Source organism: Mobula birostris, chromosome 10 (genome assembly GCF_030028105.1).
Source record: "Mobula birostris isolate sMobBir1 chromosome 10, sMobBir1.hap1, whole genome shotgun sequence".
NCBI lineage: Eukaryota > Metazoa > Chordata > Chondrichthyes > Myliobatiformes > Myliobatidae > Mobula > Mobula birostris.
Window position 1 is genome coordinate 39,314,637 of NC_092379.1, and position 25,218 is coordinate 39,339,854.

Sequence of the window (25,218 nt, forward strand, 5' to 3'; positions counted from 1 at the left end):
ATAGCCTATTCATGGAAGAAACCCACAACCAGTGGACTTTCACAATGGCTGAAAGGAGTGACTTCGTATCTTGCTCTAGAAAAGATCAACTACATCACAGAAAAACAAACTTGGCAAATGTCGGGAAATTTGGGATATTTTCTACAAGTTTCTGGAGAACAATATTTGGGATGATGAAAGTAACAAATTGAATTGACAGCTTGTTTTTAATGGCCGGGTGTTTGCTTTTTTTGTGCGTTGTTTTTCCTTTTATTTCTGATGTATTTTATTTTTCCCTTTTTCTTTAACCTTGTTGCACTTTCAAACCTATGGATGATCGAATGTGTTTACTTTTCATTCTGTAAAAGCAATAAAGAGATGTTTGAAGAAAAATAAGTGAACCTTTGAATCTTTGATTGGGAAAAGGGGAAGGGAGAGGGAAGCACCAGAGAGATATTCTGTAATGATCAATAAACCAATTGTTTGGAAGCAAATGACCTTGAGAGCAGAATTAGTCCATTCAGCCCATTGAGTCTGCTCCAACATTCCACCATGGCTGATTTGTGATCCCTCTCAACCCTATTCTCCTGCCTTCTCCACATATCCTTTCACACCCTGATTAATGAAGAGCCTGTCAGCCTCCATTTTAATTATACCCAATATCTTGGCCTCCACGGTTGTTCATGGAAAAAAATTCCACAGATTCACCACCCTCTGGCTGAAGAAATCACTCCTCATCTCTGTTTCTGCCAGGTGCTCCGATTTCCTCCTCCATCCCAAAGACGTGCTGGTTGTAAACTGGTTGTTGTAGATTCCTCCTCTGTGTCGGTAACTAGCAGGAGTAGTGAGGTAGTGTTCATGGGTTCGGTGTCCACTCAAAAATCGTATGGCAAAGGGGAGGAAGCTGTTCCTGAATCAGTGAGTGTGTGTCTTCAGACAAATTGTCCCTCCTTTCTGGTAGTAGCAATGAGAAGAGGCTGGTGGGGCCCTTAATGATGGACACTGTCTTTTTGAGGCACCGCTCCTTGAAGATGTCCTGGATAATATGGAGGCTGGAGCACACGATGGAGCTGACTAATTTTATAACTCTCTGTAGCTTACTTAAGCTCTCCTGTATCATACCGGATTTAGTATGTATTTGGTTTTAAGGAAGCAAATCGCTCTCAGTTTCGGTGTGCAAACACAAAGTAGATTTTCTTCAGTAAGGCCTTTGACAAGGTCCCGCATGGGAGGTTAGTTAGGAAAATTCAATTGCTAGGTATACATCGAGAGGTGGTAAATTGGATTAGACATTGGCTCAATGGAAGAAGCCAAAGAGTGGTAGTAGAGAATAACTTCTCTGAGTGGAGGCCTGTGACTAGTGGTGTGCCACAGGGATCAGTGCTGGGTCCATTGTTATTTGTCATCTATATCAATGATCTGGATGATAATGTGGTAAATTGGATCAGCAAATTTGCTGATGACACAAAGATTGGAGGTGTAGTAGACAGTGAGGAAGGTTTCCAGAGCCTGCAGAGGGACTTGAACCAGCTGGAAAAATGGGCTGAAAAATGGCAGATGGAGTTTAATACAGACAAGTGTGAGGTATTGCATGTTGGAAGGACAAACCAAGGTAGAACATACAGGGTTAATAGTAAGGCACTGAGGAGTGCAGTGGAACAGAGGGATCTGGGAATACAGATAGAAAATTCCCTAAAAGTAGTGTCACAGGTAGATAGGGTCGTAAAGAGAGCTTTTGGTACATTGGCCTTTATTAATCAAAGTATTGAGTATAAGAGCTGGAATGTTATGATGAGGTTGTATAAGGCATTGGTGCGGCCGAATCTGGAATATTGTGTTCAGTTTTGGTCACCAAATTACAGGAAGGATATAAATAAGGTTGAAAGAGTGCAGAGAAGGTTTACAAGGATGTTGCCAGGACTTGAGAAACTCAGTTACAGAGAAAGGTTGAATAGGTTAGGACTATTCCCTGGAGCGTAGAAGAACGAGGGGAGATTTGATAGAGGTATATAAAATTATGATGGGTATAGATAGAGTGAATGCAAGCAGGCTTTTTCCACTGAGGCAAGGGGAGAAAAAAACCAGAGGACATGGGTTAAAGGTGAGGGGGGGTAATGTTTAAAGGGAACATTGGTGGGGGCTTCTTCACACAGACAGTGGTGAGAGTATGGAATGAGCTGCCAGACGAGGTGGTAAATATGGGTTCTTTTTTAATATTTAAGAATAAATTGGACAGATACATGGATGGGAGGTGTATGGAGGGATATGGTCCTTGTGCAGGTCAGTGGGACTAGGCAGAAAATGGTTTGGCACATCCAAGAAGGGCCAAAGGGCCTGTTTCTGTGCTGTACTTTCTATGGTAAAGAGTTGTCAAGGTCTGAGTCAGAGTCACGGGCAGAGCTTGTGGTTGGACGACTCAGCCACGTGGTTACCCTGGGAATTATTAGCTGTGCTGGATATGAAGCAAAGTAACCTGAGAATTATGCAAAGGCTAACTTGTTCCCAGTGACTGAATGTAGAAAGTGGAATGTATTAACCACATGGGAGACGTGAATGTAGAATGGTGCACTGTCATGTCGAAGAGAGATACTGTGCGGGTCAGGAGTGTGGGATCTGTAATCTAAATAATCCAGCACATGCATAATTACGTTTAAATCGTGAAGTTGAAATAACATCCTGCTGTGGATGTGGTAGCATAGGATTCACTGGGTTATTTATTTAAAGGTACACTGAGGAATAAGGCCCTTCCCGCCCTTTGAACCGTGCTGCCCAGCAATCTCTGATCCAACCCTAGCCTAAACAGGGACAGGTAACAGTGATGAATTAACCTCCCAACTGGTGCGTCTTTGGATTGTGAGAGGAAACCCGCACGTTCCGCAGGGAAAATTTACTGGCTCCTTATAGGTGACATCAGAATTCCCAAGCTGTAATAGTGTCACGCCAACTGCTACGCCACCGATAGTGGTTAGTAACGTTCTTACTGTCTGCATTAAACCATCGGACACTTTTAAGATTTTTCCTATTTTTCATGGATCATAGTCCTGGTATTGACACAAAGAAATTAATTAAGGATAGTCAAAATACTAGATGCAAGTACCTTAGATAGGGTATCTTCTGTGTAGCCTTCTGCCACGGCACAATCTAGTTTTGTGCAGTTTATTAGAGCATGTTGCCAGTCTTTCTTGTGTGACCCCTTCACCATTGGCTCAAAGGAGTTAGCAAACTGTACTGGTAAGTAGCGAAAGTTGAAGACGGCTAGAATGCAAATGTGGCAAGTTGGCATGTTCTACTAGAAATTCGAGGGGTTATTTTATCAACATTCTTTCTTCTGTCAAAACCTGTTTAGGGAGTGGAGTTTTTTGATGAGAAGTTGAACTGCTTGTGCATGACGTGGCTGGTGGATCGCGGTGAGTATAGCCTTGATGAATCGTTACTTTTGTTGAACGAAAGTCCTTCAAAGTTGTCCATGTCATCTTACTGGTGCTTCCATGATGCTGAGTGAGCCTGCCAGGTGCCTAACCAAAAATCCTTCATCGTGCTTTGTCACATCCTCAAAGGATTGGGTCAGGCTCAAGACACGACATGCCCCTCACAAAGCCATGCTGACTCTCCCGAATCAGACTATGCTTCTTGTAAATCCTGTCTGTAGGAATCTTCTCCTGTAATTTGCCCACTGGTGAAGTAAAACTGACTGGTCTATAATTCCCAGGGTCATCCCTACTCTCTTTCCTGAACAAGGAAATAACATTTGCCAACTTCCAATCATCTGGTACTTCCTCCGGTGAGGACTGGCCAGTGAGGATGCCCAGATCGTCACTAAAGGTGCAGCAATCTCTTCCCTTGCTTCTCGTAGTAACCCTGGGGTATATCACATCTGGCCCCGGGGACTTATCTATCCTAGGGCTTTTCAAAATTCCAGAACATCCTCTTTCTCAATGTCAACATGTTGCAGCATATCACTGCTCTCGCAAGCATCAAGGTCCCTCTCACTGGTGATTACTAAAGAAAAGTATTCATTGCGGATCTCCCCCAAAGTCCACTGACTCCAAACATTTTGCCTCTTTTAGCTCTGGCCGGCCCAGACTCTCACTCTGGCCATCCTCCTGTTCTTCAAGTTTGTTCTTCTGAATCCAACTCGCCAAGTCCTTCTCGTGGCCCCTCCTAGTTCTCCGAAGTCCATTCTTCGCTCCCTCCCTGGCCACATTGTAACCCTCTGGAGCCCAGGCTGATCTTTGCATCCTACGCTTCTAGACTAGCTGTTGCACATCTCTTGTCAAGCATGGCTCCTTCACCCTTCTGTTCTTTCCCTGTCTCAGTGGGACAAAACTCTGCAGAGCCTCATCCAAGTGAAGCCCAAAATGACTTCCACATTTCAATTGTGTATTTCTGAGTGTGTTCATCCCAGTTTTTACTCCCAGGTTCCTGCCCAATGTCCAATACCATCATAGTTCAAACACCGGCGCCCCCCTCCCCCCCAGTTATTACTGCTGCAAGCAATCTTGTCGTACTCTTGTACACATGGCAACAAGAAACAGACTTGACTTTGACCGATACATTTATTTATTTAATTATTCGAGAATAGCATGGAACAGGCCCAACAAGACGCACTGCCCAGCAACCGGCCGATTTAACCCTCGCCTCATCACAGGACAGTTTACAATGACCAATCAGACTACTAAGTAATAAATAATGGTAATCTATTCGAAGTATTTTTTAAGTATCTAATGGGGCAACACAGTGGCGTCTGGTTAGCGCAACACTTTGCAATTGGGTTCGATTCCCACTGCCACCTGTGAGGAGTTTATACGTTCTCAGCTTGACTGCGTGGGTTTCCTCCGGGCGCTCCTGTTTCCTCCCAGAGACCTACTGGTTGGTAGGTTAACTGGACATTGTAAATTGTCCTGTAATTAGGCTAGGGTTAATCGGGGGTGGCTCGCAGGGCAAGAAGGGCCTGTTCCACGCTGTATCTCAATAAATAATCAATGATAAATAAGTATATTAAAATGCTACTTTCCAAGTGCATAATTTCCTCCACTGTGTGTAACTTGGTATGGAACAGGTTGACACTTTGAAGAAGGTGGTACGAGCATTTCATTTCGGAACTTTGTATTTTATCAGCAAGGTACATATTTGAAAATCAAGTAGTAGCAGCGATCAGATCATTTCTTGACCTGTCAATGCTGTCTTGCAGTGTACGCCATTCGCGAGGCCGCGACCAACAACTTGACCAAGTTGGTGGAGAAGTTTGGCAAAGACTGGGCAGAATCCACCATTGTGCCGAAAGTACTTGCCATGGCCAGTGACCCCAACTACCATCACAGAATGACCACCCTCTTCTGCATTAACGTGAGTATAGCTTTGACAATGTACTTGCCCATGGCCAGTGACCCCAACTACCTTCACAGAATGACCACCCTGTTCTGCATTAACGTGAATATAGCTTTGACAATGTACTTGCCCATGGCCAGTGACCCTAACTACCATCACAGAATGACCACCCTGTTCTGCATTAACGTGAGTATAGCTTTGACAATGTACTTGCCCATGGCCAGTGACCCCAACTACCTTCACAGAATGACCAACCTGTTCTGCATTAACGTGAGTATAGCTTTGACAATGTACTTGCAATGGCCAGTGACCCCAACTACCATCACAGAATGACCACCCTGTTCTGCATTAACGTGAGTATAGCTTTGAAAATGTACTTGCCCATGGCCAGTGACCCCAACTACCATCACAGAATGACCACCCTGTTCTGCATTAACGTGAGTATAGCTTTGACAATGTACTTGCCCATGGCCAGTGACCCCAACTACCATCACAGAATGACCACCCTGTTCTGCATTAACGTGAGTATAGCTTTGACAATGTACTTGCCCAAGGCCAGTGACCCCAACTACCTTCACAGAATGACCACCCTCTTCTGCATTAACGTGAGTATAGCTTTGACAATGTATTTGCCCATGGCTAGTGACTCCGACTACCATTGCAGAATGACCACTCTGTTCTGCATAACGTGAGTATAACTTTGACAATACTTCCATTACACTTCACAAGCTGCTAAAATATTTCATGAATAAAACGTACAGTTAGAACACACACTAAAGAATAAAGAATTTAACAAAAATAATATGGATTTGTTTGAAATGTTCTTTTAATATATTCTTTGTGAATGTTTAGATTCTGCAAAAAATCAATTAACACTTTGCCAAAGCTGCTCCTTCCAATATTGACATCTGCTTGATACGAGCTTCTGTGCTTGCGTTATTTGCTGAGGTGTAGTGGTGTTTTGTGTTTAATCTTCAAGGTGTCTGGAGTAAAAATTGAGTTGAGGGTGAGACTTTTTATGATTTCATGGAGCAGAGTTCCTAACCGTCCCTGTGGAAATGGACTGATGGTGTTAGCTGAAGGACAACTGATTTAATGACCTGTTGACCCACCAGATGGCTTACAGCTTTCAAGTTTTATTTCACAAGGCTCTGTTTCCGTGCTGTAGTGGACTATGGCTCTGTCTTTTGCTTAGAGATCTGAGTACCTTGAAATGGACATTATACATTATCTGGCTGAGGGAATTGTAAGTTTTTTGACGCAACTAGTTTCAATTTACAAGTGTACTTAAAGGCCCCCACAGTCATTCCAGTTGCGGAATTAACTTCTTTCCCTGGATTTATTTGATGGGCCTGGGCTTTGCTGGAGTTTGGACAAGGTGATGGAGAGATTCAGTTGAAATGCCCAGATAAAATGGATGTTTCTAAAGTGGGTGAGTCTCGGACTGGAGGGCACAGCCTTTGGAACAGAGGGATATCCCTTTAGAACGGAGATGAAGAATTTCTTTAGCCGAAGCGTGGTGAGTCTACAGAATTCATCGCCACAGGCGGCGATGGGAGGCCAAGTAATTGGTGTATTTAAAGTGGAGCTTGATAGGTTCTGGAGGGTGTCGAGAGGTCTGCACGACCTGGCGTTTTTGCGGTATCCTCAAGGATTTGGCAAGCTGGACTCTCAAGAATGCAGGTGCAGCGGCCGCGGCCATTGCTGGGAGTGGACTTCAGGTTGGATGAGAGTGGCCTGAGAGGGGAAAATGAAGTGGTGTTCAGTCGATTTCAACAACGAGCCAGGTTAAAAAGTTTAAAGAGTCGCAGGGGGAAAGACTAACTTCTCTGTGAGGCTTTACACACCTCAGCAGTGAACCGACTGTCACTGTCAGCACTTGTCTCCGCACTGAATTGACTTGCTGGCTGTGCCCTGCGACCATTGACACCCTGGCTCAGATAAAATGCTGAACTGGCTCCTTGGCTGTGGACTGCAACCATTGGGCCCCTGGACTGGTTTCACTTCTCTCAGCACAGAACTGACTCCCTTGCTGTGGCCTGCAGCCATCTACTGATCTGAACTGGCTCCCTGCCTGTGGGCCTAATTTCGGCGACCCTGCGGTTCATGTTCTGTTTCTTACTGGTTTACTATTTTTTTATTCTTGTTTGCCCGATTTGTTCTTTTTGGGCACATTGCGTGTCTGACGGTCTTTGCTGTGTAGGATTCTTTCTTTTTCCATGGATTCTCTTGTGTTTCTTTGTTTTATGGCTGCCTGCAAGAAGACGAATCTCCTGCTTGTATATGGAGTTCATACTTTGGTAGCAATGTACTTTGAAATTTAGACCTCTGGATCAGCAGGAACACCTCAGAAAGATATGCCTGCGCGGGCTGGACCAAAACAGGGCTAACAGCCTGCGGGAGTGCTCGCTGGGATTCAAACTCATAGGGATGGGCCACAGGCCACATTTACAGTTGAGGTGGCAGTGGAGTTAAATATCGAAGGGAAACAAAGCAAGCCCAGTAAGGAGAGCAAACCTCAGTCTGATAAGAAATGCAAGATTATATTTATTTAGGTGTAAGCAACATTACTAGTAAAGCAAATGAGCTCACAGGAGGGTGATATTGTTACTGTCATAGAGAGGGTTGAATGGCTGAACAATTCACTCAGTGAATGGTGTGGTGGGCGTGGCACCGTAATATTGATTTATTGCTGAAATATCGAGGAGGAGGACATTCTGGGACACACCTTACTAATCCACAAGCCTCTACTGGTGAACTTCCGGTAAGATGGCGGTGTGCTGGGGCGCGGCGGGTTCTACAGGGCCAGCCAAACGTGTTACTATCTTTTGTTTATTTCTTTACAATCTCAAGACCCTGCTGGAAGTTAAGCACTTAAAGAGTGCTGCGGCCTACCCCAACGGCGTAGAAACTGAAGAAGCTGGACTTGGGGCAGATCGTTCTGCTCCCTGTGTCAGAGAGTCAGCAATGTGGTTGGCGTGCAGACTGGCAGCGAGCAATTGTCTTAGTCTCTTTTCTTGTGATTGCAAAACCCTGTTGAGCATTGTTAATGTGTAATGCTGCAAGTCTGGTCTTCTGATTTATTGCGGACTACAGGGGCTGGCAGCAGGGGTGACTGACACCCCTGCAGGGTGAGCGGATGTGGCCTCAAGCCTGTTTGCAGCCACCCAGGAGAGAGGCATCAAGAGCTGGCACTGGAGGTGGTGTAGCGCAGCGTTTAAGCTAACATTGGTGCTGTCCCTCTCCCCCAAAGTGTTTGCTTGGCAGAAGGCAGGATGTATGTGTTCGACTACAGACTGCTGCAACATTCATGGACTCAGGGACTTGGACTATATTTGTTGTGTGACTATATTTTACTGCTATATGTGCCACGTGCTGTGTATGACTGTTGGTACTGTGTTTTGTACCTTGACCCTGAAAGAACACTGTTTCGTTTGGATGTATTCATGGGTATTTATGAATAACAATTAAACTTGAACTTGATGTAAACAGCCAAGAACAGCAAAACATTGGAATATTACCTGCAAGCTGCACACCAACCGGACTTGGAAATATATTGCCATTACTTCTGAAACCATCTTTTCACTGGGCGTCTCTGGAAATGCAGCCTTTTAGCCCCTCGCAAACAGCCACTGGACTCCGCGGGGAGAAATTTCAGGCTTCGTACATCTAAGGTGTATGTGACTTTGTCCCGCAAAATCCGTGAGGTTGGGATGTCTCACCTACCCAAACCCCGGTTTGTGTGAATGCTGTGTGATTTACTGCCCCTGGCAATCGCCTGTCAGCAGAAAATAACAGATTGTACACTGCATAGAATTATTCAGGAGTATATTTAAGAATGTTAACTTAAGCAAAGAGTTATTAAAGGAAAGAAAGAGAAAAAAAGCAAAAAGGGCCCATTCTACTTAAAAAGTCACAACTGCACAGTGGAGCTCAAATCTTGAACTTCTCTGTAAATCGCGCGCTGGACCCTCCCTCGGTCTGTGTGAAAGCACACAGCACCTTCCGAAGGTCACTGGAAATCCATCTTGAACAAAGAGGCTTTCCCACGGGATTATTGGTCCTTCCTCCTTGAAGCCATTCATCTGCAGAAAGCACCCTCATCGTCCACCATCTTTCCTCCTGTCTTCTCCCAGCTCCCGCCAAACAAAGACCTCTCTGCCCAGTAATCTCTAGCACCTTCTCCCAATTCTACCATCCTGATTGGATGACACCTCATTCCTGAGCTCAGACCCAAACAGGCTGAAAGCAGAACAGATTGCTCTTACAGAACTGCTAAAATGAAATGCCTACAGCATAGCAGTAAAAATCTGAACCAGGGCATTGACTCTGACTGGGTCAGAATCCTGGATCACCCACCCTAACTGCATTGTGGGTGCACCCACACCTCAAGGGCTGCAGCCCACCACAAAGGAATTAAATACCACTTCAACCTGTGATGCCCACACATTCCTTGGAGGAATATGCAAAAAGAGCTTTAAGTAACAGTGTACAGGTAGTCCCTAGGAGTGGTCACATGTGACAGCTCTCCCAGTATTCAGCATGAGGTACAGGAGCAAGGATATCAGAATCAGGTTTAACGTCACCGGCATAATGTCGTGAAATTTGCTGTCTTTGTGGCAGCAGCACAGTGCAAAACATAATAACAGAGAAAACTGTGAATTACAGTAAATATATAAAATAATAGTGCGGAAACAGAAATAAAAAGTAGTGAAGTAGAGCATGGGTTCAGTGTCCATTCAGAAATGGCAGAGGGGAAGAGACTGTTCTGGAATCGCTGAGTGTGTGCTTTCAGGCTTCTGTGCCTCCTTCCTGAGGGTAGCAGTGAGAAGAGGGCATGTCCTGGGTGGTGGGGGTCCTTCACCATGGATGCTGCCTTTTTGAGGCATCGCTCCTCAAAGATGTCCTGGATACGAAGGAGAAAGGCAAAACACAGTTGTGCGAGTTATCAGGTTATAGCAGTACAGAACCGCAACTTCTCTGATATCAGCACGAACGATTTCAAAGGGAATGGCCCAAAGGAGGGGGGATCCAGGAAAACTTCGTGAGAAACAGAGTGAGAGAAGGATGTGGCTGGAAAACTCGAGCAGGGCAAGAAACCGAGTTATTAGGAGTCTTTAGTGGGGTTGGATATGGATATATTTCCAAGGCCTGATGAAATGTATCCTTGGCTGTTATGGGAAGGAAGGGCTGAGCTCCCAAGGTCTCTTTGAGAGTTCAGTGAAACCCTCTCTCATTGCTCCCCCTCCGTGATCTCTGCTTCCCTTCGACGGGAGTCAGTGAAACCTTCTCTCACTCTGTGATATCTGCTCAGCTCTTTACTTCATCCCTCCCCCCTCCTGGTTTCACCCAGCACCTTGTATTTCTTTCTCCACTCACCTTCCACCCCCCCCACAACTTTTAAATCTACTCATCTTTTTTCTCCACTCCTGCCGAAGGGTCTCGGCTGGAAATGTCAACTGTACTCTTTTCCACCGATGCTGCCTGGCCTGCAGAGTTCCTCCAGCATTTTGTGTGTGTTCAAGGATCCTGGTTGTTTAAAATCCTAAATTGTCACAGAACAGGTGCCAGGTAACTGGATCCCAGCAGTACGGTGCCGTTCTTCAACGAAGGCAGCAACTGGTAACGACAGAGCTGTGAATCTAACATCAGTGGTAGAAAGGGTGTTGTAAAAAGTCTCGAGGGACGGGATTCAGCTGCACTTGGGCAGAGCTTCATCAGAAATGGTCAGCGTGCAAGCGGTGATTCTGTCGGCCAGTTTGAGTTTCTTGGAGTTACGGGTGTACTCATGCAGTTGGTGTTGTCTACAGGGACTTCGGTAAATATTTTGACAAAATCCCCAAATGAGCAAGAGACCGAGGGATCCGAAGTAACTTCACAAATTGGGTTCAAAGTTGATTTGCTGATCAGCTTTTGTGATTACCCCGTGGCGTACCACAGGAATCTGTGCTGGAACTCTCCTGTAAATGATTTGGATGTGGCTAGAAGTTTAGAAGATGACATAAAAATGTGAGCTTTGTCTTGCAGCGTTAGTGCTAATGATGGTGAATTGGTTAGTTGGCAAACTAGGCAGAGCAATTGTACCTAGAACATAGAACGTTAAAGCACTGTGTTAAAGTGCTGTGCTGATCTTTTAACCTACTCTGAGATCAATCTAACCGTTCCCTCCTACATAGCCCTCCATTTTTCTATCATCTGTGTGCCTATCTAAGAATTTGTCAAATGCCCCTAATGCATTTGCCTCTACCATCACGCCTGGCGGGGCATTCCACACACCCACCCACTCTGTGTGTGTGAAACAAAAATCTTACCTGTGTACCTTCCTCCAATCATCTCAAAATTATGCCTCTGGTATTGGCCATTTCTGCCTTGGGAAAAAGTCTCTGGCTGTCCACTCTATCCACACTTCTCATCCTCCTTCACTCCAAACAGAAAAAGCCCCAACTCACTCAACTTTTCCTCATAAGACACGCTCTCTAATGCAGGCAGCCTCCTGGCAAGTCTCCCCTGTGTCCCCTCTAGATCTTCTCCATGCTTCCTATGACAAGAAGGAAGAAAAAGAAAATATTTAAAGAAAAACTGGATAGGTATATGGACAGGAAAGGAATGGAGGGTTATGGGCTGAGTGCAGGTCGGTGGGACTAGGTGAGAGTGGAGTTCGGCACGGACTAGAAGGGCCGAGATGGCCTGTTTCCGTGCTGTAATTGTTGTATGGTTCTACAAGTCACTTATAAATCAATAGCATCATAACATTTTAAGTAACATTTGGATATTAAACACACAGCACGTATTTTCCCCGCATGAGCATATAAAATCATTGCAACACACCAATATCGCTGATTCAGTGGGAGCCCTGGGCTTGTTTCCCTGCAACAAGACGGTCCTATCACGGGCTGATGGGAGTCAGCGATACTCGAAGGGGGTTCCTTATGTCCAGTCTTTTCCGCAATTTAGTTTTCGTTGCATTCATTGCAGAGATATGTTGGAAATGGAAGCACCGTTTTCAGTGCTTTCATGGCTATCTCAGGATATTTAGCCTTGACTTTGATCCAGAATGTCGCCAGAGATGTTATGTCAAACATACTTTTCAGCCCGCCGTCATTTGCAAGCTCGGGGAGCTGATCTTATTCCCATGCTGACATGGATGACGTGCGAGTAATGACCTCGCGTGTGTTCAAGCTGAACAGTGGGTGAGAGGGAATGAGGAAAGGTGCAGCGACTCCTATCGCCAAATCATGTCGTTTCCTCGCGGCCCGGTAGCACATGCTTTGTGGCTTGGTACTGGTCCACAGCACGGTGGTTGGGGACTGCTGCGCTAGGGAAATTCTAAGCAGTTTCTAGAGTAGGTTACCTGGTCGGCACAACATTGTGGGCCGAAGGGCTTGTAATGTGCTGTGAATTTCTATGTTCGGAAACATGTGGTTAAACCTCCCAGCCCTCTCGTGCTTTCCCACTTATTTCTGCCTTCTCTGCTTACCGGACCTGCCTGTTCAGTGAGTTTGACATAGAATTCTGAGTTAACACCTGCTACACTAGTATCCTGTGTCCCAGCCCTGCTGCCTCACCAGCTTAAACCCTCCCAAAGTGCTCGAGCAAAGGTATGGATAAAAGGGACGCACAGAGGCGGTTTCCAATAGCGCAAGAGTCTGGGGCCAGAGGGCACAGCCTCAGAATAGAAGGACGTCCCTTTACAGCAGAAGTGAGGAGGAATTTCTTTAGCCAGAGGGTACTGAATCGGTGGAATTCATTGTCACAGACGGCTTTGGAGGCCAAGTCATTGAGTATATCTAAAGTGGAGGTTGATAGATTCTTGATTTGTTAAGGGCGTGAAAAGATATGGGAGGAGGCAGAAGAATGGGGTTGGGAGGAAAAATAAATCAGCCATGATGGAATGGCAGAGGAGACTCATAGAAACAAAGAAAACCTACAGCACAATACAGGCCCTTCGGCCCACAAAGCTGTGCCGAACATGTCCTTACCTTAGAAATTACTCCGCTTACCTATAGCCCTCTATTTTTCTAAGCTCCATGTATCCATTCAGGTGCCTCTTCAAAGACCCGATCGTTTCCGCCTCCACCGCCGCCTCTGGCAGTCCATCCCACACACTCACCACTCTCTGCATAAAAAAAACTTGCATTGAAACATAGAAAACCACAGCACAATACAGGCCCTTCAGCCCGCAAGGTTGTGCCGAACATGTCCCTACCTTAGAAATTACTCGGCTTACCTGTAGCCACCTATTTTGCTAAGCTCCATGTACCTATCCAAAAGTCTCTTAAAAGACTCTATCATATCTGGCTCCACCACCGATGCCGGTAGCCCATTCCACACACTCACCACTCTCTGAGTAAAAAACTTACCCCTGACATTTCCTCTGTACCTACTCCCCAGCACCTTAAACCTGTGTCCTCTTGTGGCAACCATTTCAGACCTGGGAAAAAGGCTCTGACTATCCACATGATCAATGCCTCTCATCATCTTACACACCTGTATCAGGTAACCTCTCATCCTCCATCGTTCCAAGGAGAAAAGGCCGAGTTCACTCAACCCATTCTCATAAGTCATGCTCCCCAATCCAGGCAACATCCTTGTAAATCTCCTCTGCACCCTGTCTATGGCTTCCACATTCTTCTTGTAGTGAGGCGACCACAGTACTATACGTGGGGTCTGACCAGGGTCCTATATAGCTGCAACATTACCTCTCGGCTTCTAAATTCAGTTCCATGATTGATGAAGGCCAATACACTGTATGCCTTCTTAACCACAGAGTCAACCTGCGCAGCAGCTTTGAGCGTCCTATGGACTCGGACCCCAAGATCCCTCTAATCCTCCACACTGCCAAGAGTTTTACCATTAATACTATATTCTGCCATCATATTTGACCTACCAAAATGAACCACTTCACACTTATCTGGGTTGAATTCCGTCTGCCACTTCTCAGCCCAGTTTTGCATCCTATCAATGTCCCGCTCTAACCTCTGACAGCCCTCTACACTACCCACAACACCTCCAACCTTTGTGTCTCAGCAAACTTACTAAGCCATCCCTCCACTTCCACTTCCTCATCCAGGTCATTTATAAAAATCACGAAGGGTAAGGGTCCCAGAACAGATAACTGAGGCCGACCTCCATGCAGAATATGACCTGCCTACAACCACTCTTTGCCTTCTGTGGGAAGCCAGTTCTGGATCCACAAAACAATGTCCCCTTGGATTCCATGCCTCCTTACTTTCTGAATAAGCCTTGCATGGGGTACCTTATTAAATGCCTTGGTGAAATCCATATACACTACGTCTACTGCTCTTCCTTCATCATTGTGTTTAGTCACATCCTCAAAAAATTAAATCAGGCTTGTAAAGCACGACCTGCCCTTGACAAAGCCATACTGACTATTCCTAATCATGTTATACCTCTCCAAATGTTCATAAATCCTGCCTCTCAGGATCTTCTCCATCAACTTACTGAGGTAGGACTCTTTGGCCTATAACTTCCAGGGCTATCTCTACTCCCTTTCTTGAATAAAGGAACAATATCGGCAACCCTCCAATCCTCTAGAACCTCTCCCATCCCCATTGATGATTCAAAGATCATCACCAGAGGCTCAACAATCTCCTCCCTCGCCTCCCACGGTAGCCTGGGGTACATCTCATCCAGTCCTAGCGATTTATCCAACTTGATGCTTTCGAAAAGCTCCAGCACATCCTCTTTCTTAATATCTACATGCTCAAGCTTTTCAATCTGCTGCAAGTCATCACAACAATCACTAAGATCCTTTTCTATAGTGAATACGGAAGTATTCATTAAGTACCTCTGCTATTTCCTCCGGTTCCATACATACTTTCCCACTGTCACACTTGATAGGTCCTGTTCTTTCACGTCTTACCCTCTTGCTCTTCACATACTTGTAGAATGCCTTGGGGTTTTCCTTAACCCTGCCTGCCAAGGCCTTCTCATGGCCTCTTCTGGCTCTCCTAATTTCCTTCTTAAGCTCCTTCCTATTAGCCTTGTGCTGTGGTAAAGGAGATAGAATTATGATCACTATCTCCAAAATGCTCTCCCACTGAGAGACCTGACACCTGACCAGGTTCATTTCCCAATACCAGATCAAGTACAGCGTCTTCTCTTATAGGCTTATCTACATATTGTGTCAAGAAACCTTCCTGAACACACCTAACAAATTCCACCCCATCTTAAACCCCTTGCTCTTGGGATCCACCAATCGATATTTGGGAAATTAAAGCCTCCCATCATGACAACTCTGTTATTATTACACCTTTCCAGGATCTGTTTCCCTATCTGCTCCTCGATATCCCTGTTACTATTGGGCGGCCTATGAAAAACACCCAGTAAAGTTATTGACCCCTTTCTGTTCCTAACCTCCACCCACAGAGACTCCGTAGACAATCCCTCCATGGCGTCCACCTTTCCTGCAGCTGTGACACTATCTCTGATCAACAGTGCCACGCCCCCACCTCTTTTGCCTCCCTCCCTGTCCTTGTTGAAACATCTAAAACCCAGCAGTTGAAGTAACCATTCCTGTCCCTGAGCCATCCTAGTCTCTAATGGCCACCACATCATGTCTCCAAGTACTGATCCACGCTCTAAGCTCATCCGCTTTGTTCACAACACTCCTTGCGTTAAAATAGACGTATCTCAAACATTCGGTCTGAGAGCATCCTTTCTCTATCACCTGCCTATCCTCCCTCTCGCACTGTCTACAAGCTTTCTCTATTTGTGAGCCAACCCCCTCTTCCCTAGTCTCTTCAGTTCGGTTCCCAGCCCCCAACCATTCTAGTTTAAACTCTCCCTAGCAGCCTTAGCAAACCTCCCTACCAGGATATTGGTCCCCCTCAGATTGAAGTGCAACCCGTCCTTTTTGTACAGGGCACACCTGGCCCAAGAGAGGTCCCAATGATCCAGAAATCTGAATCCCTGCCCCCTGCTCCAATCCCTCAGCCACGCATTTATCCTCCACCTCATTAACCACTGACATCTCCTCTGTACCCACTCCCAAGCACCTTAAAACTATGCCCTCTCGTTCTTGCCATTTCAGCCCTGGGAAAAAGCCTCTGACTATCCACACAATCAATGCCTCTCATTATCTTGTTCACCTCTATCAGGTCATCTCTCATCCTCCGTCGCTGCAAAGAGAAAAGGCCAAGTTCACTCAACCTATTATTATAAAGCATGCTCCACAATCCAGGCAACATCCTTGTAAATCTCCTCTGCACCCTTTCTATGGCTTCCACGTCATTCCTGTAGTGAGGCAACTAGAATTGAGCACAGTACTCCAAGTGGGGTCTGACCAGGGTCCTATATAGCTGTAACATTACCTCTCGGGTCTTAAACTCAATCCCACGATTGATGAAGGCCAATGCACCGTATGCCTCCTTAACCGCAGAGTCAACCGCATAGCAGCTTTGAGTGTCCTATGGACTCTGACCACAAGATTCCTCTGATCCTCCACAGTGCCAAGAGTCTGACCACTAATGCTATATTCTGCCATCATATTTGACTCGATAGCCGAATTCCGCTCTTGCGTCTTATAATCCTGGTTCCCCCTTGGCTCGGGTCACCTTGTCATGGAAGAGATCCCAGTGATGCTGTCTGCTCTGCACCCACACTTTGTACATTTCAGCCGTCCTGCCTTCCTGTTTCTAAACTCGCTCGTACATGGCAGAAGGGGTAGTCCAGCGATTACAATATACCAGCACTTTTTCTTTACAACTTGTCTATTGATCTGTAAATCTCTGTTGCAGGACCTCATCTCTCTCCTTGCGGGTGATCATTGGTGCCAGTGTGGACTATGCCTTTTTATCATGGGGCAAAATACATTCTGAGCGTCGCACAAATCAGATCGATGATCTTTTCTTCAGTCTTGCTTCGTGAAGTTCGGGGCTGTGAATGAACGTTTGCATTTTCTGCTGTTTTTTTTTAGGTGTTGTCTGAAGCCTGTGGCCAAGAAATCACAGCAAAGCACATGCTGCCGACGGTTCTCCAGATGGCAGGCGATCAGGTGGCAAACATTCGCTTCAACGTGGCTAAAACATTGCAGAAAATAGGACCGGTTTTAGATGCCAGGTAAGTATTTGAGTTGGGGCTTATAACCCGGCCTGTGGAGAATGTTTCACCTCCAGTTTGGAATGGAAATTGAGACGCTACTGTGGTGGCATTTAGTGATGGAGTCGCACCGTCTTTTGTACCCACAGGTCCAATCCGGCCAAGACCACCGTCTCCGCCGGTCCCATCGTCCCAGGTTCTCAACCTGGGGTTCATGGACCCCTAGCGTAATGATCCATGGCACCAAAATAGTTGTGCACCCTTGCTCTAAACCTTTCCTGCCCGCGTACCTGTGCTTATTGAAGTTGTTAATGTGCCTGCCTCAACCAGTTCCTCTGGCAGCTCATTCCATGTACTGCATGGGAGAGGGGCATAAACTTAACCCTCGGGCCTCCCCCTCCCCTGTGGTGTTTGCCTCACTTTACTGCTTGACCTTGATCCTTTGGTACCCTTAAACGATCTTCTTCTCTATCCAGAGGTTAAGGCCATAAGACACAGGAGCAGAACCAGGCCGTTCGGCCCATCGATACTGCACGGCCATTGTATCATGGCTGATTTATTATTCCCCTCAACCCCACTCGCCTGCCTTCTCCCCTTTTTTTTAAAGAAAGGACATCCTCACCAAGAACATTTAGTAGCCCGTTTCTACCCTCCAAATTACCTGTTTAAGGTCTCTCCACTGCCTTTGTATTCCAAGGGCCTCATTTTACTACAGCTTTCCCAAGCAATGCGCAATATTCCTTTGGGTTCTGGATATAGTCAGTTGTACTGTATAGAAGCATGACCTCTTGTCCATTGCATCTATACTGACAATCACTCCTTGCTATTGTAAACCCACTCAGCCACACTAACTCCACATCCCTCTGTCTTGCTCACTGAACCTGTAGAACAGGCCCGTTGGCCCACAATGTTGTACCAAACTAATTCTTCCTTTTCAGTCCGGACGAAGGGTCTGGGCCCGAAACGTCACCTGTTTATTCATTTCCATAGGTGCTACCTGACCTGCTGAGGTCCTCCAGCATTTTGTGTGTGTTGCTCTGGGTTTCCAACTCCTGCAGACTTTATAAATAAAGCAGCGCCTAATTGAACCGTGTCCTTTTGCCCGCACGTGGCCGATATCCTCCATTCTCCGCACGTTCATTTGCCTGTCTAACAGTGTCTTAAATACTTCAATGCTCACACAAAACGCTGGAGGAACTCAGCAGATCAGGCAGCGTCCATGGAAATGAATAACCAGTCGCTGTTTCAGACCGTGACCCTTCATTGGATCGTAAACACTTGTTCTTGTTTCATACCTGCATCCACTTCCACCAGACCCGTCGGTGTGTTCCAGGTACTCAAATCCTCAGCACATCTTTGAGCTGTTCTCTTCTGGCTTTTACATCTCAACTGTGAGCCGTCTGCCTTTGCCTCAGAATTTTGTAAACTTCTGTCAACTCGTCCCTCCCTCAGACTCCATCACCCTGGAGAAAGCAACCTCTCCGGTAACATCTGCAGTACCAGCCAGCATGTCTTCTGTACCTTTTTCAGATCCTTTAAAGGGGAGGCCAGAGCTGAATTCAGTACTCCAAATGTGACCTAACCAGAGATTTATCACAGGCAACGTCCTGTAAACATCTTCTGTACCTTCTCCAAAGTATCCACACCCTTTAAAGGGGAGGCCAGAGCTGAATTCAGTACTCCAAATGTGACGTAAGCAGAGATTTATCACAGGCAACGTCCTGTAAACATCTTCTATACCTTCTCCAAAGTCTCCACACCCTTTAAAGAGCTGGCCAGAGCTGAATTCAGTACTCCAAATGTGACCTAACCAGAGGTTTATCACTGGCAACGTCCTGTAAACATCTTCTGTACTTTCTTCAAAGTCTCCACACCCTTTAAAGGGGAGACCAGAGCTGAATTCAGTACTCCAAATGTGACCTAACCAGCGGTTTATCACAGGCAACGTCCTGTAAACATCTTCTGTACCTTCTTCAAAGTTTCCACGCCCTTTAAAGGGGAGACCAGAGCTGAATTCAGTACTCCAAATGTGACCTAACCAGAGGTTTATCAAGTGACTGTCCAGGTTTTTGTTCCGGCCTGCACCACCACCACCTCCTTTGGCAGCTCAGCTACCAACTCCTGCATGAAAAGTTTGCTCCTCCAATCTTCTTTAATACATTTTCCCTCTCTCCTTCAACCACTGATGGATAAATCCTGGTTAGAAGTGAAAACCGCACAGTGAGATTTCAGTTAACGCCACCACCATCTTCATCAGCATGTGACGTGGGCGATCGTGGTCTCTCCATGGCCACGGTTGTTCTTGGCAAATTATCCTGCAGAACTGGTTTGTGCCATTGACGCCTTCTGGGCCGTGTGTGTTTTTACAAGACGAGGTGACCCCCCCCCCCACCCCCCAGCCATTGTCAGTGCTCTTCAGAGATTGTCTGCCCGGCAACAGTGGTCGCACAACCAGGACTTGTGATCTGCACCGGCTGCACACATGACTGTCCACCATCTGCTCCCACGGCATCGCGTGACCCTGATCAGGTGGGGGGGCTTAAGCAGGTGTTGCACCTTGCCCAAGGGTGACCTGCAGGTCTGCGGAGGGAAGGAGCACCCTGCACCTCCTTTGGTAGCAACGTATCTCCACCCCGCCAACCCGTCCGGTGAACGATTTTTGTGAAATTGTGCGTTTGTGATTTGATTGGAATTTGTGTGGAAAGCAATAACAGACGGATTGCATTAAAAGGAAGTTTATGCATTCAGTGCCCCCTCTCTTCAACGGCATAAAAATGCGGCATCCGAATTATTCTCCTTTTGCATCCACTAACCCAAATGAGCTCAGCTGCAGTTTGTGACCGTACTCTTCTAGTTGAGCTCTAACCCGTATCTGGCCAGTAAACGATCAGTTGTGGTAGTGGGAGCCTGCGTGAGAGGCAGAAAGAGGAGATTTTAATCTGGGTAATATCCAGTATCGCTTTAGATTTAAGTGAATGTGCTGCTATCTTGTTTTGAAGGTCACAGGTACTAAAACTTGCTTTTAAATCACAGCACTTTACAGAACGAGTTCAAACCAATATTGGAGAAATTGGGTCAGGACCAAGATATGGACGTAAAGTACTTTGCGCAGGAAGCCATGACTGGTAAGTTGTGGCTTTGGACCCAGCTCGGTACGAGCATAAGCATTCTCCCTTCGAGCAGTTGTGGCCTGCATTGTCCCAGAGTCTGTCACTGGGTCTCTGAAGATGAGCACAAGACAAGATGGGTGTCTGCTGGGTTCCTGCTGTGGGGGCACTGATGGTAGAAAAGGCTCTTTAAGCTAAAGAAGTGTGTTTTGTAATCTGCACGTGTAACGAGTGAGGGTCGGGGAAAAACATGCAGTCCTCAGCACGTTCATTAAAGGGGATAAAACACAAATTATGGATTCAAAACTCTGAACCAGCAAGAGGGTTATTCGAGCTGCTGGAACAATGCTGTGATATTTGGAACTGTTTCCAGTTAAAGGGATTTACTAATTGTTCAGAATTATAAACCTTGTTATAGAGCCAAGCATGAAGTTCTCAGTTGTGTCTCTTACTTGCCTCCCTGTTTCTGTAAGCTGAATATTTTAGGAACCAATCCAGAGTTTTGAGTACAATCCTCAGTAAAGAGTTCTGTGTTTATATTAGGTGATTTTTAGGGTTTAGGAACGGGTGTTAAAATCTAGTGCCAGACATCCCACCCTGCAAAAACTCATTTCAGGGAGGTAGCACCATCAATTTGCAGGAGACTTTCGGGAGAGGTGGGATGTCTGCAATAGAGTAGCCATTAGCAGCTAGCCAGCTAGTTTAAGTAATGTTAGTTATGTTAATGAATGAATGACACCTGTTAAACTCACCTCAACACGTCTTTTACAGTCTTAACCCACCATGGGCAAGAGAAACGTCATTGTTGCAATCAGTGCAGCGAGCAACACTGTCATTATTTTGACCCCTGTTAGGCAGGAGTACACCTTAGTGTAGTCTGGGGTGATGTATGTTTTCTATTTTTTTTTGGAACACTCTGCATGGCGGGCTCTCGCTCACACTCTCTCTCTCTCTCTCTCTCTCTCATGGTCGCTCGAGCGCTCTCAAGCACTCTCGCTTGCTTTCTCGCTCGCTCTCTCACTCGTGTGCTCTCGCTTGCTCTCTCTTGCGCTCACGCTCTCTTGCTTTCTCTCGCTCACTCTCAAAAAAATTGATTTCCATCATATTGTATATAATTTGCGGGCATCAGGGAGCCGCTATTCATATCCGGGAGCCTCCCGGAACTTCCGGGAGAGGTGGCATGTCTGTAGTGCTACCCATTCAATAGGTCTTATAGTGACTGAGGCCTCCGTCGGTCGGAGTCGACCATGGATGTTGTGTCCCAGCTGTCCAGATACACAAGCCTGGGCAGTACGATATGGAGAGCAAGCTGTTGCCCCATGTAGCAAGCTCCCCGTCTGCACGCACCCAAAGGAATGGCAGATTGAGTTTGGTACCAGGAGCAGCACAGGAGTTGTCATTCAGCGTAGGACTGCCTTAGGGAATCCAGCTCCGGGTTTACTCCCAAAGCCTTCCCTGTGAGTGGGTACAGCCGCAAGGCAGCAGAGGTTTGAGATCCGAATTTTCCTTCTCCTAGATGAGCTGACGAGTCCCACCTGCCCAAATAGGTCTTGAAGCAACAGGAATTAATAGTTAGCAATTGTATGAATTCACTTGCAATATCTTAGAAATGACATACTCCATCGCTAGAATTCCCACAAGTTGTCGTCATAGCTTACAGATAGATGCGTGTTCTGATTATCTTCAGAAACGTTCCCATTTTGTCTCCTTTTAATATCTAATCAGCATGTTTTCCTTCTTATCTAGTGCTTGCCTTATCGTAGGAAGGAGTGAAGAAACGGCTGTCCAGACTTGTAACGAGATCTGCCGCTGACATCTTTGAAAACCTTCTTCACTCTCTCTTTGTACCGTATAGGGAAAAGGAAAGTTACGTCACATCTGGAGTTTCTCCAGTTGGCGGACGATTTCCCTCCACGCCTCTCTGACGTAGTGGGGAACCGTGTACGAGGCAAGTGACAGCAGTGGTTTGCCATTGCCTTCTGCCGGGTGAGTTTCCAAAGAGATCACCAGCTCGTAACCCAGCATGGATGGAAAGCGTGCAGGGGAGCCGGCTGGATTCAAACTCGGGGTGACGCCACTACAGCATCAGCCGGGTCAGCCTACTGTATGATATGGGGACTACTTTATGTTGTAGTAACACATCGCTGCATACGCTATTAGGCGCACATTGATACGTATGTGTGTGTTCTGCATCATTTTCTACTAGTAAAGAACCATGAAACTTCGCTCCTGTCTCCAGCATTTTTATTAATAGCATTGTTGTGTAGCCAGGCCACATACACAACACTCTTTAAAGAATTACCCCTGGAAATGTAAACGTCTCATACGTAGTGTCACTGGATTTTAGCTGCCTTGTAGATTCTAGTTCTGCAGTCTTTCTGCTGTCTCAATTTAGCTTGAGATATCAAGCTGTCTACTCCCCCTATTTATTTTCATTGACTGTAGTGTACCCAGTGGCATTGTGTATCCGATGGGTTTAACTGTTAACAAGGATGTGAGGTTATTAGCTTTGCTGCTCTGTCGACAGTCACTTGTATCCAGCATGCCTCCTCCTCCTTTCCCAAAACACCTTCGCTTGTATTCCCAGCATCCAGTGGCAAATGCTCGAATTAAAACTGAAGATGTTGTCCAATCTGAAACTGTTCTCGGATGGGGTGGCAGAGGAGGGGCCCAGTGAGGGGCCCACATTGGATGGGCCTTGGCTTGGGGAAGTGGTCCACATTAATGGGTCCTGACCCTGATGTAGGAGAGGGTTTCGCATTTGATGGGGCCTGTTGAAGGGGTGGGTTCCACATTGATGGGTCCAAAGGTGGGGCCTCATGTGTCTGCACTGCATTGTCCCCAGGTTGCTGAATGATATGCTATAAGTTTTGACCTACCTTAATTTCCCTTTTAATCGTTTTTAACATTAAAAGAAAGAGTGCCCGTTAGACAGTTATTGAAATGACTTTCAATGCCGACCTCATTATTCCAGTGACTTGAACAGCAGTGCCAGTGGATGCTGTGATTACCTGATGGTTTGGTTCGGCAGCCATTGCTTCTGTACGTATTAGTTAAAGTAGATTTTTCAATAGCTAAGCTTCTCTTCCCGACCAGAATTACACAATATTGTATCATTCCAGTGGTCTAGTCACATTTGGGATGCCATTTCAATATTGCAAATCACGTAATTTAATGTCTGTTAGTTTTTTGAATGATTTTAGAGATTGTGTTAGGCACGTTTAACCTGTTACCAGTGGACGTCTTTCTCCTAATTTGTTGTTTTGACTGCTTTCCCTAATAAAGTGGATTAAGGTAAACGCTGCTTCGTGTTGCACACCAGAGAGGTGCAGGATTTACCTCCTTGCGACTTTTGCGGAGCAGAAACACGTAAAAAGCATGTCATGTGTTCCGTTTTCAAAGTGGCAGGGTGAAGAGATACTGCATCTCCAGTATGAGATCCACAAACACTAGAGGGATATTTTGCCCACTGCCCGCATACCCTAACCCTCACCCTCACCCTCGCCCTCGCACTGGATGAGATAATGGAGAGGGAGAGAGAAGTACAGGATAAGCCCGATTTAACTAGGAAGGAGAGAACAGCCCTGAAAGAGCTGAAGGAAAATATGGATATTGTTATCAAACCAGCAGATAAAGGGAGCAGCATAGTTATCATGGACAAACAGCAATATCTATTTGAGGCACACAGACAATTAAACAACACCGAACACTACACTAAACTAAAGGAACCCAAATACTGGCAAACACACAGAAATTAGGACCATTCTGCGAGAACTAGAAAGGACTAGATACCTCAGGAAGAAGCAGGTGGAGTACCTGACAGGGATACAGCCACGAGCAAGAAAGTTCTATATCCTCCCCAAAATACACAGGAACCCAGACTCATGGACTGTTCCTGGAGAAATACCACCCGGCAGGCCCATCGTGTCGGACTGCAGCAGTGAGTCATACAGGATAGCAGAATACATTGATGCCTTCCATATAACCATATAACAATCACAGCACGGAAACAGGCCATCTGGGTCCTTCTAGTCCATGCCGAACTCTTCCCCAATCCTATTCCCACCGACCTGCACTCAGCCCATAACCCTCCATTCCTTTCCTGTCCATATAGCTGTCCAATAACGACAACATTGAACCTGACTCAAACACTTCTGCTGGAAGCTCGTTCCACACAGCTACCACTTTCTGAGTAAAGAAGTTCATAGAACATAGAATAGTACAGCACAGTACAGGCCCTTCGGCCCACAATGTTATGCTGACCCTCAAACCCTGCCTCCCATATAAGCCCCCACCTTAGATTCCTCCATATACCTGTCTAGTAGTCTCTTAAACTTCACTAGTGTATCTGCCTCCACCACTGACTCAGGCAGTGCATTCCACGCACCAACCACTCTCTGAGTAAAGAACCTTCCTCTAATATCCCCCTTGAACTTCCCACCCCTTACCTTAAAGCCATGTCCTCTTGTATTGAGCAGTGGCGCCCTGGGAAAGAGGCACTGGCTATCCACTCTATCTATTCCTCTTATTATTTTAAAAAGAGCAGAGAGGATATGGATTGAAAGACTACAGACGTATTCCCCAAACAGCCTAAACAAGGCCTAAAAAGCTAAGCCCACAATATAAAATATACCCACTGGAGGGCCAACACTGCACCCAATAATTAAAAACATTGACTTCCGGTGAGGCACAAGGCAAGATGGCGGCACGGCACTGAGCGCTGACATACAACCCTCCTTTTTCA

General features: G+C 46.1%; 1 protein-coding gene across 1 annotated transcript in view; it reads left to right on the forward strand.

Moving 5' to 3' along the window:
• Positions 1 to 22,583, forward strand: part of LOC140203607 (serine/threonine-protein phosphatase 2A 65 kDa regulatory subunit A beta isoform-like) — a 56,340-nt gene extending 33,757 nt beyond the window's left edge. The window contains exons 12-16 of the mRNA XM_072269655.1: positions 3,326 to 3,386; positions 5,171 to 5,325; positions 17,246 to 17,388; positions 20,401 to 20,492; positions 22,221 to 22,583. Coding sequence (XP_072125756.1) covers positions 3,326 to 3,386; positions 5,171 to 5,325; positions 17,246 to 17,388; positions 20,401 to 20,492; positions 22,221 to 22,237 — 468 coding nt within the window. The 3' untranslated portion in view covers positions 22,238 to 22,583. The remainder of the gene's footprint in view (positions 1 to 3,325; positions 3,387 to 5,170; positions 5,326 to 17,245; positions 17,389 to 20,400; positions 20,493 to 22,220) is intronic.
• The last annotated feature ends 2,635 nt before the right edge of the window (positions 22,584 to 25,218 follow it).